Source organism: Mesoplodon densirostris, chromosome 18, assembly GCF_025265405.1.
Source record: "Mesoplodon densirostris isolate mMesDen1 chromosome 18, mMesDen1 primary haplotype, whole genome shotgun sequence".
Taxonomy (NCBI): Eukaryota; Metazoa; Chordata; class Mammalia; order Artiodactyla; family Ziphiidae; genus Mesoplodon; species Mesoplodon densirostris.
Window position 1 is genome coordinate 52,183,637 of NC_082678.1, and position 21,641 is coordinate 52,205,277.

Consider the following 21,641-nt stretch of genomic DNA (forward strand, 5'->3'; position numbering starts at 1 on the left):
GGTGGCCCCCCGGCCCTGCAACAGGCAGGCCTGGTGGGTGGCTCTTGCTTTTCCTTCCTCCTGCCTGCTCTGGTCTCCTCTTTCCCCCTCCTGTCCCAGGGTCCCTGCTCCCCCTCTCTGCACCCTTTCCTAGCCCAGAGATGGCCCAGAGTTCTGTTGGGGAGGCCTGTGTGGACCTAAGCCTGGAAACTGTTCTTTAAGAGGCAGCACAGAGAAGGGTAAGAATAGGGAGTCTAGCTCCATCCAGCTCCAGACTGGCTAGGAATCCTGACCCGGGCTCCCAGAGGCTGTGTGACCTAGGGTAAGTAGTTCAACCTCTCTGAGTCTCAGCTTCCTCGGAGATGAGTGTAACAATCCAACGCGCTAATGTAGGAAACCCCTGGGACATACTGAGCTCTCAACACTGCTGGGTACGCACACAGGACGCGGTGAACGGAGAGGGGCTGGCCTTGGGGTTGGGGGTCTGAGGTTGGATGCGAGGCTGTTGGACCCCGGCGCGGCTGGTCCGGGGACTCGGGCCTCCTCTCCGACTCCTCCAAGCAGGGGCGGGGCCTTCGGGCAGCCCTGGGTTTCCGGGAACCTGTCTCACACCCATCCTCCCGGTTTCCCAGGGGACGGGACGAGCTCGGAGCCGCCGAGGGACACCGAGTCTGGGGGAGGCGGCGGGGCCGCGCGGGCGGCCGCCCTCGGGGGCGCGCGGCCTCTTTTGTCTGCAGCCTCCCCCTCCCCCGCCCGCCCCGAGCCGCGGGGCTGCGGCGCCGCTGCTGACACGGCTCGGCCGCCGCCGCCACCGGGCGGAGGCTGCGCGTCGCAGCGCCGGGCGGAGGGCGCGCGGCGATGGCGGCGGCGGCGGCGGCGGCACGGGGCGGGCGGCCGCGGCGGGCGCGGGGTTCGGGCTAGCTGCGGGGCCGGCCCGGATGGCGGGCGGCGCGGGCTGGGCAGGCGCCCCCGCGGCTCTGCTGCGCTCGGTGCGCCGCCTGCGCGAGGTGTTCGAGGTGTGCGGCCGCGACCCCGACGGCTTCCTGCGCGTGGAGCGCGTCGCGGCGCTCGGACTGCGCTTCGGCCAAGGCGAGGAGGTAAGGGCCCGCGGCGGGGGCGTCCGCGCCCCAATCCTCCACCCCCGGCTTTTCCACCGTTTCACCAGCCCGCTCCCGGCCGAGCCCCCGGGCATCCCCGCCCTGTCGGACCCTCGCTTTCCACCATTAGCGCCGGCGCTGCGAGAGTCACGCATCACGCCCGGGGTGGGGGCTTCTCTGCCCATCTTCCCTGCCCCGGGCCCTTGCGGGCCCCTCTGACCGCTCTGCAGCCCGCTCAGGGTTTGGGGGGTGGGGGGAAGGAGCCGTCAGATTCTGGTCCCGGGACCCCCAGCCCCTTCCTACCCTGCGGAGACCGAGACGCAGAGGTCCGTGTGCGGGAATCCCAGGACACGGTGCGGCGGTGGGGGGAGGCATGCGCCCCACTGAGCCTGGCCGAGGGAGCGAGAGGACAAGTAGGGGCGCTCTGCTGTCTCGGCTCCTTGACTGCACCCAGCCGACCTAGAACACAGCGGGAGGTGTCTGCTTGCGACCTTCCTGGATTCTCGGCCCAGCGCCTGATGACCCCCCATGCGGGCTCCCCTGGGCAGGCCTGGCTGGCAGCTGGCTGTGTCGGCTGCGGCAGACCTCCCAGAGCCAAGCTGGGGAGCGGCAGCTGAGCAGTGTTTGCAGCGGCGGGGGGGCCGCGTCGATTTGGGGAAAGTAGGAACGGTGTTGGTTGTTAGCAGGGCTGGAATCGGAGGGTCGGTGCTGCCAGTGCGGTGGGCAGAGACAGGTGTACTCTCATGCCATGGGCACAGGGACAGGTGGCTATGTCTGGGGGAGGGGGGACGGCAAGGCACCCACCTGGCAGGAGAGCAGCCCCACCCTTCTGCTACTGCCCACTCTGAAATGGTCAGGAGACGAAGCCCTGAGTAGTGAGTTTCCAAGGCCACCTGAAGCCTCAGGCTCTGCATGGGCACTGGCTGGCATTCTGTTCTGGGGACAGCTGGGGCCTAGCATTCCAGAACATAGGAGAAGCCAGGGCATGCCTGGGTTGGATCCATGCCTCCCTGTCACCTGGCAAGGGGGAGATGATAGATAATCATCTCTGCATGGCTGTTGGGCATGGCTGGGACCTGGGAGTCCCTGAGACCAGTAAGTGAAAGAGGGTGAGGCAAGTGTCAAGTTCGAGAACTCAGGTACCCCATCCCGGGAGGCTCACTGCTACAGCCTCTTTGGAGCCCACCCTGTCCCTCTGCTGGGATTTGTTCAGGACCATTTCCTGCAGTCACCCGATCCTTCTCCTTCCCGAAGGCTGGTCAAGCCCCTCCCCTCATCGAGGCAGGCTGAGCAGACCCCAGGCATGGGGAGAGCCCCAGTCCTTCCTCTCAGGACACAGGCTGCAGGGGAGAAGTCTGGCTCTGGCTGGAAGTGGAGTTCCAGAACCACAGTCTCAGTGGTGGGAAGAGCTTCCCAGCAGGCTCTGGCAGGAGGCCACATGGGCTCAGTGGTGAGCCCCCAACAAGCCCCACCTTATCCCTGATCTGGACAGCTCCTCTAGTTAGAGCTTCTTCCTCATACACTCTGGAGCCAAACCTGCTTGTCACTTAGTCATCGACGGGGACCCATGTGGGTCTCTCTTCTACATGGCAGCCTTTAAATATTTGAAAACAGCACTCCTGTCCCCTTCCCACTCACTTCCTACCATCCTCCCTTCTCCAGGCCAAATATCCCCTGTTCTTGAAGCCCCAGACCATTTCCATATGATCTGGCAGGGACCAAACCTCTGGCTTCCAGCCCTGAAGCCACCGTCGACTAATTGTGTGACAGAGTTCTCCTAGTAATGACATGGAGGGGCTGGACCAGGAGACTCCAGGACTGTTCTGGCCCCAACACCTCTCACACACACAGGTGGCTCAGGGCGAGGGTGCCTTTTGAGTGGTGCACTCATGTTAAGTTTCTGGCCACTGAAACCCCCAGGGATCTTTCTTAGCAGCCTCTGCCAAGCCAAGATTCCCGTCCATCCTGGAGGAGGGTCAGTGATTTTTCTTTTTAAAGCATAATCTTATATCATTACAGAATCAGTTTATATGCTCTGTGGGAAGTTAGAAATATGGACAAGCAAAAATAAAATATGTTCCCATCTCCCAGGGAGCCTAGCTGTGACACCTTGGTCACATCCTTCCAGAGCTGTTTCTATGCTTATATGTAGATTTTCTCCATAAAATGAGGTCATGCTGTGCATACTGTCTTGTAACCTGATTTTTTTCCAGTAAATGATCAGCACTTTTCCGCTTCAATAAATTCTCATCTCATTTAATATGCACACCTTATTCAGATTTTCCTATTTGGCCCCAAAACGTCAATCTTTGCTGTTTTGTTCAAGCCAGTTTTCTCACCAGAACTGTGCAATGCATCCGGTTATTCTGATCTCTTACTTTAATGCAATTCTTTTTTTTTTTTAATTTGAATAACCCTGACTTGTTGAAGAGCTCAGGCCTGTTGTCTGTGTCAGTACTTTCTTAAATCTAAACCTGTAACTTGGACCTTATTCCTGTTGAATTTCATCTTGTTCATTTCTTCCCATTGTAACAGACAATAGAGAGAATTTACAATCCTACCTTTGTCACTCCCGTGCTGTGCTGCCTACAGGCTGGAGAAGTGGGTGCTTTATGTCTCAATCTGCCAGGCTGGTGTAAACCCAGGGCAGGACCACGGACAGAGCCTCGTAGGGGTGGTTCTGCTCACACTGTGTTATTGACCGAGACCCACAGAAATACGTTTTGCAGCCCTGCTCACACTGTGTTATTGACCAAGACCCACAGAAATACGTTTTGCAGCCCTGCTCACTGCACACCAAATTCACACATGCACTACAGAATAGGGATGTTATTTCCCCTTCAAAATGCTATGTTTTCTGGCAGTTTCTATTTCATTTGTTTAAAAATCATATAGAGACCTTGATTTCCCACCCCCTACCCCCTGCCAGTGCTCTAGGGTGGATAACTATCATTCATTAGATATGGAATTCAGTGAATTTATCAGAGCTGATTATCCATATTTTATCAACTACACCCAGAATGCCAGGGACACCAGAATCAAATGCTTTGTAAAAATCAAAATATACTAGGTTGCAAAGTGTAAAACAAATATCCATGAGGCCATACTAATATCAATAAATGATTTAATATTAATAAATAAATACTAGGAGGGTCTCCCATACAGAACAAATTAAAATAATTTATGTAGATAATTCCCTATCAAGGAGGTGGAGCATAACCCCCCACCCTGTAAGCGTCAGGTATGCATAATGACTGCCTTCTAAAGAGGACAGTATGGAAAGGGGGGAAAGGGCAGCTTTACAGTGGAGAAGCCTGACACACACTGCCTCAGCCGGGTCACCAAGATCAACATCAGCAGTGATAAGTCACGTAGGTAGTATGTCCCCTTCATACGATATGATGGGAGAGGCACCTTACCACTGTGATCCCCCACCCAAACCCATCACCCCAGTCTAGTCATGAGAAAACATCACAAAAATCTCAACAGAGGGACATTATTCTACAAAACACCTGCTTAGTGCGCGTCACATTTGTCCAGGTCATCAAAACCAAGGGAAGTCTGAGAAACTGTCCTATAGCCAAGTGAAGCCTAAGGAGACATGACAACTAAATGTAATGTGGTGTCCTGGGTGGGGTCCTGGAACAAGAAGAGGACATTAGGCAAAAACTAAGGAAGACTGAATAAAGTACAGACTTTAGTTAATAGTAATATTATGTATCAGGTTGGCCTCTGATATTCCCCTAATTTATTGACTTGGGAATCATAGTAGAAAAGAGAAGACAAGGAAATTTGATGAGAACATGAGTCGTGTGTGAGAACATAGGTTGACGTTTCAAAGAATGTGAGGGCACTGTCCCAGCCCTGAAAGTCTGTAATAAGTAGGCGCAAGACCACTGTGACAAGGACGAGAAATGATGGCCCAGTGCCCTGAACCCGTGTTGACTTCTCATAGCTTGCTTTTGTTTCTGACCTCTCTAGGGCTTTGTTTACTCATCCATAAAATGGGGGTGATAACAGTTCTCATTCCATAGCGTTATTGTGGGGCTTGAACACGTTAATACACGTAAAGTGTTCAGTATCGGGATGGAGTAGGCCCGCTATCAGAATTGCTGCTGCTCTTACTATTGGTGTTTTTGGTAAACACTTGCAAGCATCTTTGAGAGGCAGTTCTAGGCTGGGGGGTTCTTGGGGGTTGAGGTCCAGATCTGCGAACAGTCCCTGGTGTTCTCGGCCCACCCTCCTTGTCAGCTCTGAGCTTCTAGCCCTCCTGCATCTGTGAGTGGAAGGCATTGGGAGCGGCCAGAGATATCTTGGGCCACATCCCTGGTAAATATATTCTTCTCCCTTTTCCAGTTTGAAAACCATCCTTCTTGCTAGAAGAATGGACTCAAAAGTAGTTGAGTGGTGTCTCTGCCATTTGTTAACCCAGTACCATCTCCTCTGAGCAGTGGCCAGTCCTTCCTGCTGGGAAGGGTGGTGTTAATTATTTGGGGGCAGTGACTCAGCTTTAGCCCACCTGGGACTAGTCTAAAATTTCCCCTCTTTGCAGGTGCCAGAAGCAACTGGGGCATGGTGCCTCCTTGTTCATATTGAACAGGAGATGAAATAAGGGTTCAGACTGGGCTCCCTTAGTCCCCAAGGCCCCTCTGGACGAAGGACTGCCGCAAGGGAGATGCTGGTGCTGGCTTCAGCCTGGGTGTCTGAACCGGCAAAGGGGTTGGGTTTCTAGGGTGGGCCGAGACTTATCAGGAGACAGTCCTGGGGCTGCCAGGGGAGGGAGAGCCCTGAAGTAAAGCTGGGTCTGCTCAGGAGAGGAGGGGACAGGATGCTGGGGAAGAAGCAGCTGTATCCCTATATCTATGGCTGGAGGTAGGAGGTGATAGGAGGAGGGGCTAGAGGGGAGGGCGGGGCCAGATCAGGAAAGCCTCAGCCGTTCCCTATGGATGGTAGAAAGGTCCAGGCAGCAGGGTCAGATGTGTGCTTGAGAACAGAGGCTGGATCCAGGAGGGGAATGTGACAGTTGGTCCGAGAGGAAGAGGGTCCTGACTTGGGCAGTGGCAGCGGGTGCAGAACCAACGGGGGTCCAGAAGGCCTGCAAAGCCCAACACGCCACTACTGGAGGGAAGAATTTAGGGCTCTTTTGGAGAACAGGCCCCCTCTAAGTGCCCCACCCTAATGGGGACTTGGTAGGGATGACAGAGCTGGCAAAACAGAAGGAAGGCCCAGGTTCTCCGAGCCTCGAAGGAAAGGTCGGGGTGTCTGTGACCCGTGAGTGGGGAGCAGGACAGGAGTGAGGCCCAGAAAGACCTTCTCCTTCCTGTGTTTGTGGCTTACCGGGGTGCAGCGGGTGCCCCTGAGCTTGGAGGTCACCGTGGAAGCCAGGCTGAGGCTGCGGTCCCTCGGGAGGCCTAGGGAGTGAGCGCGAGGCACCAGGCTCCTGGGGCGGGCTGGGAGGGGCCGAGCCCCAGATAGGATGCCCAGTGCTCTTAGGCCTCTGGCTGCCTGCACCCCACTTTGGCTGTGCTGGGAGGAGGGGCGTGAGAAGAGCGTCCAGGGGGACTGGTCCATCTTGTCAGGCAGTCTTGACACAGCCTGAATCCATACGGCAAAACCTCTCTGGGCTATAGCTTCATTCCCGAGATACCGGGATCTAGAGCAGGAAGAAGCTCCAGGTCGTGGAGGGCTTGGTGGAGGGCGGTGTGGCCCGTGCCTCCCTTGTTGAGATCCGAATGGAGAAGTGGGGTAGAATCAGGCCTTCCAAATAGCAGGACACGCCCTCGGACCGGCTGCAGTGGATGGAGACTCTCAAAGCCCAGACAAGCCCCAGCATGGGTATCGGCCATCCACCCTGTGAAGAATTTACCCCTTTTCCCAGGGGGATGGTGAAGGGTCACCAGGCTGGGCAGGCGGAGCGGCTGTCAGATCCGGCCTTGACTCTGAGGCCCGGGAGCTTTCCCCTGCGCCTGGAAGAGAAGCAGAGAGAAGAAGGGGGATGGGGAGGTGTGGGAGTGGGGCCGAGGCAGGAGTGCCTCCCCTGTGGCTGACGGCTGGGGCGGCCGAGCCCGGAGGCACACACCTCCCCGCGCACGGGGAACCCAGGACCCTGCTGGCTGGTGGACGGATGGCTGAGGACCCGCTCCTCCTTCCGTGGGCCAGGGCTCCACTGCCACAGCCTGAGGGGGCAGTGCGGACCGGGGGCTGCTGCGGCCACCAAGTGCCTGGCGGGTCCCACCCAGGTGCCCCACCCCGAGCACCCGTGGTCACGGGCCCATTGGTAGGGCTTTGGGAGGGGGGCCCTGCCCCAGCCCTGGGCTGTGTGTGTGTGTGAGTCGGGGCTCGTGGGGCGGAGAGGAGCTGCTCCTTTGCCTCGAGCTGCAGCGGCCCCTTTGGCCCACCCCGCGGCCGTCCCCAGCCCGGACCTAGAGCAGTCCCCGCAGGTGGAGCACAGAAGGCGAGGCTGACAGCTGGCTGCGGTGGACAGTTAGAGCTGGGTGAGCCAGGTCTGGGGTGGGATGGAGGGGAAGTGCCCAGTGGCCTGGAAACAGTGAGTGTCGTGCCTGGGTGAACTGCTGTCCTCTCCGACCTCACACGATGGGGTGAATGCCCTGACATTTTTACAGAGTAGCCTTAATGGAAATACCTTTTGCACTGGTGGTTGGTGGTTGTCTTAATACATGTTTCCAGGATTTAAAAAGGTTTTTTTTTCGATTAATATCTTGCATACCTACTCTATGCCAAAACTCTTGCAGGCTCTGGGAATCAGGAGTGGCCCGGAGCTTCCATGGGGGAGGGGCTGGAAAAGAAACTGACAAAGGAACGACAATTACTGTTGGGTGGAGGAAGGTACAGGACTAGGAAAAAACAGAAAATACTGAGACAAAAAGATTTTTGCCCTTAGAATGACCACGGATGGCCTCTCTGTCATAGATGAACGTTTAAGTAGGGCCTGGAATGAAGTGGGGGGCTGCGCCTTGCAGAGATCTGGGGGCAACTGATCCGGGCAGAGGCAGGAGGGGGGCTGGGGGTCAGAGGTACGCAAGAGGACTTAAGGGAGAGGGCAGGGGCGGGGCAGGAGGACCAGTGGGGAGGCCGTCACTCCATGCAGGTGAGACTTGCCGGAGGCACAGAGCAGGGGTGCAGCTGCGGAGACGCGGCTGGCTTTGGATCACTAGAGTCCATTGGAAGTGGGTGTGAAAGGAGAGAATTTGGAGAATTCAGAGGCTGCCATTTGCTGGATGGGGAAGGCTGAGGCAGGAGGCAGGTTGGGCAAGGAGTCAAGGAGTTCCCCGCTGGCCCGTGAAACCTGAGATGCACCTGGCGTCCCAGTGGGGCTGTGGAGCCGGCAGTGGAATGCGCCCCAGCCCTGCTCCTCCTGGCAGACCCTTGCCTCCTTCCACCCTGGCCCTTAGGTCTCCCTGCCCACAACAGAGAAATGAGGGAAGAACACAGAACCTGATAAGGTGTGATTCAGCCCCCTTTAAAAGCCAGGCTCGAGTTTGGGGGTCCAAGGACTCAGCTGGACTGGCTTGGGGCATCTCATCTTCCAGGCCAGAAGGCATCTTCTAGGCAAGATGCTACCCATCTTGGGATGCTGACTGCCCGTCTACCCAGCTTCTCAGTGCCCTTGCCTCCTCCTTGCACAGAGTAAGAGCTGGCTAGAGCAGCAATTCACTGCTTGAGCGTGCTGCTGGCGTGACCGCCGGCCCCCTCCAGTGGCTCCGTTGCAGCCACCCCCCAACTAGACGTGGGCTCTTTGCACCCTTTTGCCCCTCACTGTCTCCTGCATTCCCAGCATCTTCTGATTCTTGGAGGCCCCCCAGGAGCCATAGCTTAGGGCCACCAGTTCTTTGCAGATTACCACTCCTGGGGTCACTGCTGAGGGACCCATTGTCCATAGTTACACGCTCTTGGGGACAGGGAGAGCAAAGCAGCTCAGAATCCAGAAGTGTGTATACCACTGTGATCAGGAGGAGAGTGGGCCTCTTGGTCACCACAGCCCAAACTATAGCTGTAAGGATCTCTAAGTTCCCTTTAGATCTAAGACCTTGAGTCTAACCCACACCTCACTTGCTATGGCACAAAACTCAGAGAAGATCGCCAGCTTCCTCCAAAAGTATTTGTTGATTGCACGTAGGCCTCTAGTGGGCACTGTCCCCAGGAGAGATCCCAAGTCTGAGGCTAGTACCTGCACGGGGTAGACAGAGGGTTGATTTACACGAAAACAAAAACCGAAAGGGGAATAGAGGTCAATTCAGTGCTTGTGTTGCTCTAGAACAGCCCTGCCAAGAGGTGGGGACTCACTGCCTGCCGAGGCAAGGCCATTCCATCTTGACAAGGCTCTGGCTGAGTTCTCTTTCGTACAGTGAACTGAGGTCTCTCTCCTAGAACTGCGGCTCTTCATTCCCTCTACCCATCCATCCAACTACCTACCTGCCCATTCAATAATGCATCCATTTATACATTGACTTACCCATCTGTCTACACATTCATCATCCCCTCCATCCAACCATCTACCTGCTCATCCATCCAGCCATCCAGCCATCCAGCCATCCAGCCATCTACCCAGCCATCTATCTACCTGCCCATCCATCCATCAACCCAGCCATCAACCCATCTACTTATCCATTCATTACCCATCCATCCATCTGTTCACCCACCCTTCCACCAGGCTTCCCAGCCTCCCCATCTGTCCATCCACCACCGAACATTTATTGAATATCTACATGCGCAAAGCCTAAGCCCAGATGCAGGGATGGGGACTGGCATTTTCAGGGAGTGACAAGTGGCTCCGCATGGTGCAGGCACAGGAAGGGCAAGGGGGTGAGAGCTCAGGCTGGAGCAAGGGGTCAGATGGTGACCTTAGGGAGGGCTCAGGGGCTGGGGCTGTGTGGCTGGCTCAGATGAGTTCTGGATGGACAGGCAGCAATCCCCCAGCACCTGCCTACCCTCACTGGAGTTAGCTGTTTTTATGATTTCTCACTTCCCACATAGGCCATTGGGTCTGACAAGGACTGAAGCCTTTCTGAAAAAAGAGTAAGCCCAGGTTATTTAAAAGGTGCTTATTATGATGGATGGACCTCAGTTTCCTTCTCTGTAAAATGGTGGTCAGAACCCCTATTTGTGGGACTGTTTTGAGGAAAGGAGATAATACATTAAGGCCGACCATGACGCCTGTTGGCATGGTCTCTGCAGCCCACCTACTCCATGACCCCTGTTGCCACCCCTGCTGCTCTCAGCCCCAGGAGTGCACCTCTGGCCCCTTTCCTCCACCTGGTACTTTTCCAGGCCTGACCTCCCTTGTTCAAGGGCCAGAATTTCTCCTGCGGCCACTGGTGACTCTGAGGACAGAGGAGGTGAGGAAAGGATTGGTGCTGACTGCCTTCGTGTTCCTTATTCCCTTCATCCTCGCAATAGCCCTGAGAATCTGAGAGGTGATGGGAGTTGCCCAGGGTCCCACAGTAACTGGAGGAGCTGGGATGTGAACCCAGGTCTGTCTGATTCTAAAGCTGCCTCCTTAGCTGCCTGCCGTTGGCGGGTTCCAGGTTCCAGTGTCAGGGGAGGGGGAAGGTGATCAGATCTGAGTTTCAGAAATTTGACATAGAAACTTCCAATCCGAGGCTTCCTCTGATTTTCTAAATCGGGGGTGGTCTGGCTTCCAGGGGTGGAGCAGCGCCAGGCAGGGGCTGTAAGTAGAAGTAGATTTGTAATCTGCAGGGTGGGCAGGCACTGCGTGTAGGTGGGGCTGCGGGCAGTGTGCCACCCGGAAGATGTTGTGGAAGGTGGCAGGCGGCAGCAGGAGCTGCCTTTTCAGAGCAGAGAGAGGCTGCCTGCAACCACGCCCTGAATTATGCATCGCCACCACTTCCTGTGCAAATGGTGATTAAAGAGCCCGGGGAGGCCAGCATTTCTCTGGCTGCTCCGGTTTCCTGCCTGGCGCCCTTCCGCAATCCTCTGCAGTCCCAGATGGGCGTGTAGCAGGGGCAGGGCCCGGACTCTCCATCCGGACACCCCACCAGCACCCAGTCCACGTTCTCCGGGCTCCTCCATCTTCTAGGCTGGCGCTGCTGCCTGCTCCCAGCCACAGAGGCCCTGTGGCCCCAGCTGGCCTTGACCCCTCTTGCTCCCCATCGCCTCCACCTCCCTCCAGTGTCTCTGTTCAGGCCAGGTCAGCTTTAACTTTCTCTCTGTGCTACAGAGAAGAGCTTGGGAGCCGGGGCCCTGGCATCAGGCTCACCTGGTTTGAGACCCGGCTCTGCCACTTTCTAGCTGCGTGACCCTGAGAAGTTACTTAACCTCTCTGTGCCTCAGTCTCCTCATCTATAAAGTGGGGATAATGTTAGCATCGTGTGTTTGCTAATGTGACTGTTAACCACCACTAACTCTAGGTTTTCTGGGTCGCTATCCATTTCCATTCTTTTACAGATCTTTTTGAGCACCTGCTCTGTGTCAAGTTTGGTGCTGTCAAACCAAACGTGGGTCCACTCGCCCAATCTCAGTAAAGCCAATCTACTGACACCGGGTTGTGGTGAAGGAAAGTGCAGCATTTATTGCAGGCACCAAGGATGGGGTCCAGGCAGCTAATGCTCAAAAGGCCTGAACTCCCCAATGGTTTTCAGGGAAAGGTTTTTTTTTTTTTTTTGCGGTACGCAGGCCTCTCACTGTTGTGGCCTCTCCCGTTGCGGAGCACAGGCTCCGGACGCGCAGGCTCAGCGGCCATGGCTCATGGGCCCAGCCGCTCCGCGAAGGCTCCGCGGCATGTGGGATCTTCGTGGACCGGGGCACGAACCCATGTCCCCTGCATCGGCAGGCGGACTCTCAACCACTGCCCCACCAGGGAAGCCCCAGGGAAGGGTTTTTAAAGACAGAGTGAGGTAGGGAGTTGCAGGGGACAAGATCAGCTCGTGGACATTTTTCTGACTGGTTGGTGGCGAGGTCATCAGGAGTCAACATCATCAACCTTCTGGGTCCAACTGGTCTGGGGTCTACACGCTCGTGGTCAGCATGCACTTAACTTCTTCCACTTGGTGGGGTTTCAGTATCTGCAAACTAGGTCAAGGCTATGGCTCAGAATATTATCTATAGCCCTTGAGGAGGAACTAAAGGTCCTTGACTTTGTTTAGTGGCTAAATTATTGTTATTTTTGTCTTGCTTGACTGTTTTCCTTTGTTTCTGCCTTTTCTCACTTCTCTGATAAGTGTGCTCTTTGGAACTCGGGGAGAGCCTCGGAGGCTCAAGTTTTTCTACAAGTAAGAGGCAGATGAGGACATGGGCATGGTCTGTCCTGGGAAGGCCCCACAGGGTCCTGCTCAGTTACAGTGTGAGAGGATGCACAGATGGAGAGGTTAGGACTCCTTCCCTGAGGGAGCTCGCTTCTGCGCGGGAGGGGGCTCTAAGATAGAAACCTTGGTCCACCTGTGAGAAGGGCAGGGCTGGAGGCCTGTTTAGGTGTAGTGGGGTGTGAAGACAGCAGATTCGCTCTGCCTGGAGGTGGAAAAGCCTTCCCAGAGGTGATGCTGGCCCTGAGTCTTGAACACCAGGGTCCACCAGGGCAGAAGGGAAGGATGGCTGTGCCAGAGGAGAAACATACCTGGCAGGAGGCAGACAGGTGAGAGAGGGGAGGGGCTGACCAGGCAGGTGGAGGCACAATGGATAGGACAGGGTGGATTTTATCCCGAAGGTTGAGGCTGAGAGTGACATGGCTCTGTTGTGTTTCAGACAAGCCCATCTGGAATCATGTGGGGCGGGGGGAAGCAGGCCGAGCTGGGAGGCCTCTGCTCTGGTCCAGGGACGAGGAGAGGGGCGTTTGAGCTGCTGGAGAGAAGGGGGGGGTCGGAGGGCTGCTGCCGGGCCGTCTGCAGGACCTCACATCACGGAGCTGGGACAAACAGGCCAGAGCATCCTTTCATGAGTCCTTTGTGACCCCACCTAGGTCACTGGGTGATGGGGCCCGAGCCCAGGTGCAGGTACCTGCCAGCTCGAGGACGCTCACACACCTGGGCAGCACCTGGGGCTCCGCGGCCTGCCCTCACTCTCAGGAATCCTCCCGAGGGCAGCTGCTCTTTCCCCCCCCCCCCCCCCGTACGAGGGCCTCTCACTGTTGTGGCCTCTCCCCTTGTGGAGCACAGGCTCCGGACGCATAGGCTCAGCCTCCATAGCTCACGGGCCCAGCTGCTCCGCAGCATGTGGGATCTTCCCGGACCGGGGCACGAACCCGTGCCCCCTGCATCGGCAGGCGGACTCTCAACCACTGCGCCACCAGGGAAGCCCTGCTCTTTATTTTTAAAACAAAAAAGTTCCAAATATTGTTGTCATTTTATAAACAACTCTAGAGGACAAGAAAGCTAACTAGTGTTAAGCTGTATTTTTAGACCTCAAAATCTATGTCCTGTCCTTAGTGGTCACCCACATGCGGTCACGACCAGTGTATATGAGCTCTTTTGGCCCCTTTCCGCCTAATGATATTTCCTGTGTCGGAGTCCCAGACAGAGCCATGTCACCTCTCTGCTTAAACCTGGTCCAGGCTTGACCATCCCATCAGTCACTATTAATGTCTCCACTGCGTTCCATTCTGCCGGGTACACCTGGAGGGGAACCTGGGCGGGCCCGTCAACCCCTGGCTCTCCAGCAGCCTCTGCGGGGCCCAGCCCCTGAGCTGGTGCGGGCGGGGTGGAGCCCAAAGAGAGCAGTGCTTCCAAAGAGTGGACGTGGCGGGTGAGGAGGGAAGGATCCTGGGCACCCCCAAGCCTGCACTGCACACTGGGCTGGACCTCCCTCATTACCACCGACCATCCCCTGGGTCCCAGCCTGCTTGGGCTCTTCCCAGCCCAGTGCTTGGCTGCCAGCCAGAGGACTGGCCTCTGGTGTGGGTTTCTCAAAACCCCTGACCCCGAGTGGGCACTGCCAGGGGGCAGGCACCTGCTCCCATGTTCTAGACACTGAGTGGATGGCATCGAGAGCCTGTTTGCCCACTCATCTGGCCACAGCCATTTTGGGCTTCTGGCCACGCCTTCTGGGGCCCGGATGGTCTTTGTTTCTCCTTCAGTCTCCTCCCCTTTCTCTCTCCTGCCTCCTGTTTGGCTGAATATCTGACCTTGCCCGAAGCATGAGGATGCCCGTTTCTCCCATCTACACTGAGTATTATTTCAGATTGTTTCTCCAGTTTAATGAGTGTATAATAGTATTTCAAACTTGTTTACATTTTCATTTTTAGTTGCTAACGAGACCGCATTTTTTCCATGTTGCTGTTTATTCTCGGTATTTCCTTCTGCATAAACTGTTATGTCCATCTCTGTTGAGTGCTTATCAAGGGGAATTTTTATTTTGATCTTTATAATTTTATTTTTATTTTTATTTTTTTATAAATTTATTTATAAATGTATTTATTTATTTTCGTCTGCTTTGGGTCTTCATTGCTGCGTGTGGGCTTTCTCCAGTTGTGGCGAGCGGGGGCTGCTCTTTGTTGTGGTGCACGGGCTTCTCATTGCAGTCGCCTCTCCCGTTGCGGAGCTCGGGCTCTAGCGCGTGGGCTTCAGTAGTTGTGGCTCGCGGGCTCTAGAGCGCAGGCTCAGCAGTTGTGGCACACGGGCCTCGTTGGTTCGCCGGCTGTGGGATCTTCCTGGACCAGGGCTGAAACCCGTGTCCCCTGCGTTGGCAGGCGGATTCTTAACCACTGCGCCACCAGGGAAGTCCTGGATTACATTTTATTACTCAAAAATTCTACATTTGAATATTTCTTTTTTCCAGTTATATCATATCTGCATTATTTCTAATTATATTTATCACTTTTTAGTAGTTAAGAACTTATTTCCCATCTCTAGCAAGAATAAATAAGCTATTTTGTTAAAACCCCAATTTGTAAAAATATTCGACTTTTACCCATTTGGAATTTATTGTGAGGTTCATCCAATATTTGGTTCTATTCGTAGTTTGAATTTATTTCTAAACTAGAACTGAATTACACTGATTCTTTTTTTCTATTTTTTTCTCATGCTTTATTTTGAAAATGTTCGAACAGAAAAGTTGAAAGAAGGATGTGATGAATACCCAGATACTCTTCACCTAGATTCACTGTTACACTTTGTCACAATTGCTTTTTCTTTCTTTCATTTTGTCACTGATAATCTATCATGTCTCCTTTAATGTTGCTTTGCAGAAGCATTTTAAGTAAATGAAGACATCTTGACATTTTCCCCATGAACACTTCAGAGTGTAGGGACAAAGAGAGTCTCCTGTCTAAACAAGTGCCACCATCACACCTAAGACTTAATGTTAATTCAACAGTCATCTAATATTCAGTCCATGTTCAAATTCCCCCAGTTGTCCTCAAAATGTCCTTCCTAGCTTCTTTTTGTTTTGATCTAGGATCCAGTCGAGGATCACATATGGCATCTAGTTTGTCATTTTCCTGTTTCATCTCCTCGAAGTTAGAACTATCTGATTTTCTTTGCTTCTGTAACCAACACTGACATTTTCTGCCAAGCCTGGGCCAGTTGTCCTATAGGCTGTCCCATCGCCTGGATATGTCTGATTGTTTCCTCGCACTTTTGGCAAGGAGAGGTGATGGTGTGTACTCCTCAGAGCATCACATAAGGAGTCACATGATATCGGTTTGTCCCATTATTGGTGATGCTGAGTTTGATCAGTTGGTTAAACCCGCGTCTGCTTGATCTCGTCAGTATAATGGTACTTTTTCCCCTTTATAATTAATAAGTAGTCTGTGGGATGGTACCTTAGACAGTGTAAATATTTGGTTCTCAAATAGCTTCTCACACAATGGTTTTAGCATCCCTTGATGCTCCTTGCCTGCATAAATTACACTGGTGGTTGCAAAATGGTGATTTTTCTTTCATTCCTTCTAGAGATACAGGTTGTTCTGTATAGAAGATCCTTTCTTCACCACCTTTCCTGAGTGTCGCTATGGACTCGTGCATTCTTTTCTTTCCCATGTGTTATAATCCATTACCATCGTTGTTCCTTTTTGATGCTCTAAGATGGGTTTTTTTGTTTTGTTTTGTTTGCGGTATGCGGGCCTCTCACTGCTGTGGCCTCTCCGATTGTGGAGCACAGGCTCCAGACGCACAGGCTCAGCGGCCATGGCTCACAGGCCCAGCCACTCCGCGGCATGTGGGATCCTCTCGGACCGGGGCATGAACCCGTGTCCCCTGCATCGGCAGGTGGACTCTCAACCACTGTGCCACCAGGGAAGCCCTCTAAGATGTTTTTTGTCTTGTTTTTAATGCAACATTATAAATTTTGATCATTATTACTTGGTATATTTTAAAATTGAAAAAAGTCAGCCATCATTACCTTTAAAAAAACAAAGCTCTCTGATTCTTCACCGTTTATGGATTTTTAAGTATGTAAACACATTTTCAAGTTCTTTAATTGGTATTGCATTAAACTTATTAAATTACGGAGTATTACCATCTTTATTATATATTTAGTTCTCCCAGTAGGAACAAAATATTAACATTAAAAATAAATGTCTTGGGCTTCCCTGGTGGCGCAGTGGTTGAGAGTCCGCCTGCCGATGCAGGGGACACGGGTTCGTGCCCCGATCCCGGAAGATCCCACATGCCGCGGAGCGGCTGGGCCCGCGAGCCATGGCCGCGGAGCCTGTGTGTCCGGAGCCTGTGCTCCGCAACGGGGGAGAGGCCACAGCAGTGAGAGGCCCGCGTACAGCAAAAAAAAATAAAATAAAAAAAATAAATGTCTTACAATTAGGCTAAACTAGTGTTTAGTATTTAATGTGTTTGGTTACTACTGAGAATGAAACTTTTTTTTCCCCTGATTTTTTTTTTCTAGCTGCATGTCACTAGCATATAGGAATGCAATTGATTTTTGTAAATTTATCACATATCTCTCCACTGGTATGAACTCATTTATTACTTGTAATTTTTCTGGTTGATTTCTTGAGATTTTCTAGGTAAGCAATCATGTCCTATTCAAAAAGTAATAATTTCATTATGTCTTCTTTTCTTATATTTATGAGTCTAATGACTTCCTTTTTTATTAATTTATTTATTTTTGGCTGAGTTGGGTCTTCATTGCTGCACGGGGGCTTTCTCTAGTTGTGGCGAGTGGGGGCTACTCCTCGTTGCGGTGTGCGAGCTTCTCATTGCAGTGGCTTCTCTTGTTGCAGAGCACGGCCTCTAGGCACATGGGCTTCAGTAGTTGCAGTGCGTAAGCTCAGTAGTTGCGGCACACGGGCTCTAGAGCGCAGGCTCAGTAGTTGTGGTGCACGGGTTTAGCTGCTCTGCGGCATGTAGGATCTTCCCGGACCAGGGCTCAAACCCATGTCCCCTGCATTGGCAGGCAGATTCTTAGCCACTGCGCCACCAGGGAAGTCCCAACTTTTCCTCCTGAGATGGAACTCACACGCATTTCTAAAACTAGTTGGTTGTTTTGTTATTTTATTTTTATTTTTTAATTTTATTTATTTATTTATTTATTTATTTTTGCCTCACCACGTGGCATGTGGCATCTTAGTTTCCTGACCAGGGATCAAACCCACGTCCCCTGCAGTGGAAGCTCAGAGTCTTAACCACTAGACCACCAGGGAAGTACCTAAAACTAGTTGGTTGTAAATCAACCATATTTCAATAAAAATTTTTAAAAAGGAAACTGTATAATGTGAAAAAGAATTTTTTAAATAAAACTAGTTGGAACCTGGGTGGGTACTGGAGACATGGCCCTGCCTTAGAGGGGCTCGGGAGTGAGGCATGCTGGGATGCTGGCCAGATGGCTGAGTTGCAAGTTAAGGAAAACAGGCCAGGGTAGGTGCCTGAGCTGCAGCTGCCCTGGGCGCTCTCACAGACAGTGTCCCAAAGGCAGTGCTGCCGAGGCCGGTGTTGCTGCGGGAGGGGGTCTAATGCAGAGGGAAGAGGCTGGCAAGAGGTAGTCGTGCATCTTGACTGAGGGTCAGGGGAGGACGCCAGCCTCCAAAGGCAGGGAGACAAGACAGCAGCAGCACAGCAGGGGGATGGACAGACTGAAACTTGCTGGGCACAGATGACTGCAGAGCTGGTGTCGGGCAGCCAGAAGTGGCTGGAGGGCTGAGGTTGTTCCCTGCCCTCTGCTCTGGTCCTGGACTAGTTGGTGGAGCCAGTAGGTATAAGGGTTGGTGGCAGAAGCAGACCCCCATCATCCCTTTCTTATTAGGTTTTTAAATGGAGTGACTGTTGCTTACTACCATTGAGTGTAACGTTGGTACCTGGGTTTAGGTCTATCATCTTTAGCGCGTTAATAAAGACCACCCCCTCCTTGCCCCATTCTCCTTTTGTTAGAATGTTATCCAAGACCAGATGGTACATTGTACCACATGTCTTGCCAACATCTATTAAATGTTTTAATGATGTTTGCTCTTTTCCCAGTTGAGGCAAAGAATTATGCTTGGAAGCGGGGAATCGCTGACAGGCCAGGCCTGGTCAGGTGCCCATCCCCAGAGGCAGGCCACCCAAGCTCCCTGGAATGGGGAGGGATAGTTCCCCAAAGGAAACCAGGGTGCACCTGCAAACTTGCCGTTGGGCAGAGAGAAACAGCAGGTAGTGGGGCCGCACGTGAGGAGCGTTTGTTTCTGTGGTTCTCTTGGGAGACAGAATGTGAGGACCAGAGCTGGGTTCCTGCACTGCTCTGTTCACAGCACCCAGCCCAGCATGTGGCCCGTAACAAGGGCACAGTGAGTGTTACCTGAACGACTGAGGGAGTGAATAAAGGAAGTGCAAGGGAAGGGGGCCGGCCCAGTGCCCAGGAGCTCCAGCTCCTCCTGAGCTCCTCCCTGAAATCGTGTGACTTGGAAGCAAGGCTGCCTGATGAGGGTTTGGGGTGCAGGAGGATTTTGTGGTCAAGGACTCAGGTTCTGGGCTGGATAGGCCAGAGGTCAGCTCCCAGCTTTCCGACTTGCTGGCTCTATGACCTGGGATAGGTCTCTGAGCTTTTTAGCCTCATCTGGGAAATGGGGGTGCAGTGACGCTGTCCTCCTAGGGGTATCGTGAGCAGAGAGTGAAGGCATGAGGTAGAGCTCTGAGTGCCTGCCGCGTCCTAAGCCCTTTATACAGGGAGGTTAGTTTTATGGACCCTCTGTAGCTTGAGGGACACTTAGAAGAGGAAGCATGGCACTGGGTACAGCCCGCTGCTGGTGTGCCTGCTGCTACCACCCGTGTGACCCCAGGTGGATGATGATGATGATGATGGTGGTGATGGAGGAACCTGTGAGCCCCTGCTCTGTGACAGGCGCCACTGCAGGTACAAGAGTAAGTTGAAAAGGTGGTATCGCAGAGCAGAAAAAAGTGCAGGCTCTTGAAGTTTGAATTCTGGCTCGTCACTTCCTAGAAAGTCCTTAACCTCTCTGTGCCTCAGTTTCCTCATCTGTAAAGTGGGGATGGGTGATAGAAGCTACTTCCTAGGCTTGTGGAGTGTAGGTGGATTAATACACGAACAGCTCTTAGAATCATGCCTGCCTCCGAGTAACTGCTCCTAAGCGCTCCCGATGATTGTATCATTGTCACCACCATTATTATTGCTACTACTCCAAGGAGCTTTCAGCCCAGCGAGGGGGCCGACGGGGACCCACCACACGCCTGGAGAGGTTGTGACCCTTGTGGGCTGAGTCTGCCCGGGAGGAGGTGATGGCAAAGCCCCTCTGTTTTCGCTGCTGCTGCTGCTGCAAGAATATCCCCCCCCCCAAGCCACCTAACTGCCCTCTTGCCAGCCTCAGAGGGCACATGCCGGGCTCAAAGCCCCAAGCCCCCAGGGCCCTGGGTGAGGACCGGCCCACTGTCTCTGCCTGTGTGAGGTCCACCAGCCGTTCACCTCGGATCTCCTGCCCGGCCTCAGACTCTCCAGGGGGAGGCCTTAGAGAATGCAGACTCCACCCCGGCTACCAGACCCAGCAGAGCTGTGTTGGGGTGACGGGGTGGGGACTCTCCCTCGTCCCTCTGCCTGGGGGCCGCACAGGCTCCAGGTCGGAAGGCCAGGCTCACACCTGGCTGGCCTCCCTCCTCGCCGGGACTCACTGGGAGACCCCCTACAAGCCCCTGACTCTCCTGAACCTTGTTTTCCTGGTCTCGTAAATGAATCCGGGGACCCTCCCTTCGAGGGCGGGCGTGAAGGTCCACGTGGTGAGAGTGGGCAGGTGCTACAGCCCCAGTCCCTCTGGTGCTGCAGGGCCTTCGCAGGATGGTACCAGGGGCCCTGTCACCTTGGTCCTCCTGCCTCCGTCCCAGGCCTCCAACCCACTTTCTCTGGGGGGAGAGGTATAAATTATAAATTAGGGCGTAAATTGTGTGTGAGGCCTCTTGCCTCCCTTTTTTTTACTGCTGTGCTGATGGGAAGAGAACTTTGCCTCTGCAAAGAGCTCCCTGAGATAAATGGACTCGAAGCTACCCCACCCCACCCTGCCCTGCACCACCGTTTGGCCCTGCTGGCCCCGAGGAAATTTCCCCGGGGGCTTTGCATGGGGGTGGCTGCAAGAGGGACGGTTACAGCAGAGAGGAAATGGAGGCGAGTAAGCCTGAGATGGGGCAGCCCCCTGGGATTGCCATTATGCCCCGCCTCAGGGTCGGGGCTCCAGGAGGGCCGGCCAGCTTCTCCAGAAGGGCGTGTGGGATCTTCCCAGGCCAGGGCTCGAACCCGTGTCCCCTGCATTGGCAGGTGGATTCTTTTTTTTTTTTTTTTGCGGTACACGGGCCTCGTACTGTTGTGGCCTCTCCCGTTGTGGAGCACAGGCTCCGGACGCACAGGCTCAGTGGCCATGGCTCACGGGCCCAGCCACTCCGCGGCATGTGGGATCTTCCCGGACCGGGGCACGAACCCGTGTCCCCTGCATTGGCAGGTGGATTCTTAACCACTGCGCCACCAGGGAAGTCCCCAATTCATTTAAAATATTCAACCAATTAAAGAATGTGGAAAGAAGAGGTGAAAGGACTGCCATCCCAGCGGAAGGAGGTAACCTGTGTTTACAGCTTCGTGACCAGCCTCCGGGCACAGTGTGCCTGGAACACACCCATTTGTCTAGAGTTTGCTCTGTGCCAGGTTCCAGGCTAAGTCTCGAGGTTTTCCCCTTTAAATCCTAACATCCCGTGAGGCAGACGCTATTGCTCAGAGAGGTTGAGTCAGTCACCCTTGGTCACACAGCTGGTAAATGGAGGAGGTGACATTAGACTGCCCCTGGGCTTGTGGCAGTGTTAACAGTCATCTGCACACTTTTGTGCTGTTCCCTAGGCTATTTTTATTTCACTCAAAAATATATCAGGACAGCTGTCCCTTTCCTAGGAGCCTCCTGGGAGCTGGTCTGTCTCCCCACAGGGCCGGCGGGCTGGGGAGCCGCGGAGGCATTTGCTGAAGGAATGGACAGCGGGACAGATGGGTGCACAGGCCGGTTTACCCCAGAGACCACCTGGGCTTCTAACCCTTTCATTCCTATTCAGACACCAAACAAAGCCCTCTTGGGTGGCCTAAGGGATTCTGGTCAGCAGAAGCCAGGCTGTGAATAAAGGGCCACATGGTGACACTGGGAGTCTCATAAAGGGGAGCATTTTCAGCCCTGGAGGTGGTGGCCTGGGT

The 21,641-nt window shown here is 53.9% G+C and overlaps 1 protein-coding gene across 1 annotated transcript in view; it reads left to right on the forward strand.

Moving 5' to 3' along the window:
• Nucleotides 1-917: 917 nt before the first annotated feature.
• Nucleotides 918-21,641, forward strand: part of RAB11FIP4 (RAB11 family interacting protein 4) — a 117,056-nt gene continuing 96,332 nt past the window's right edge. The window contains exon 1 of the mRNA XM_060081564.1: nucleotides 918-1,076. Within this exon, the coding sequence (XP_059937547.1) occupies nucleotides 918-1,076 (159 nt within the window). The remainder of the gene's footprint in view (nucleotides 1,077-21,641) is intronic.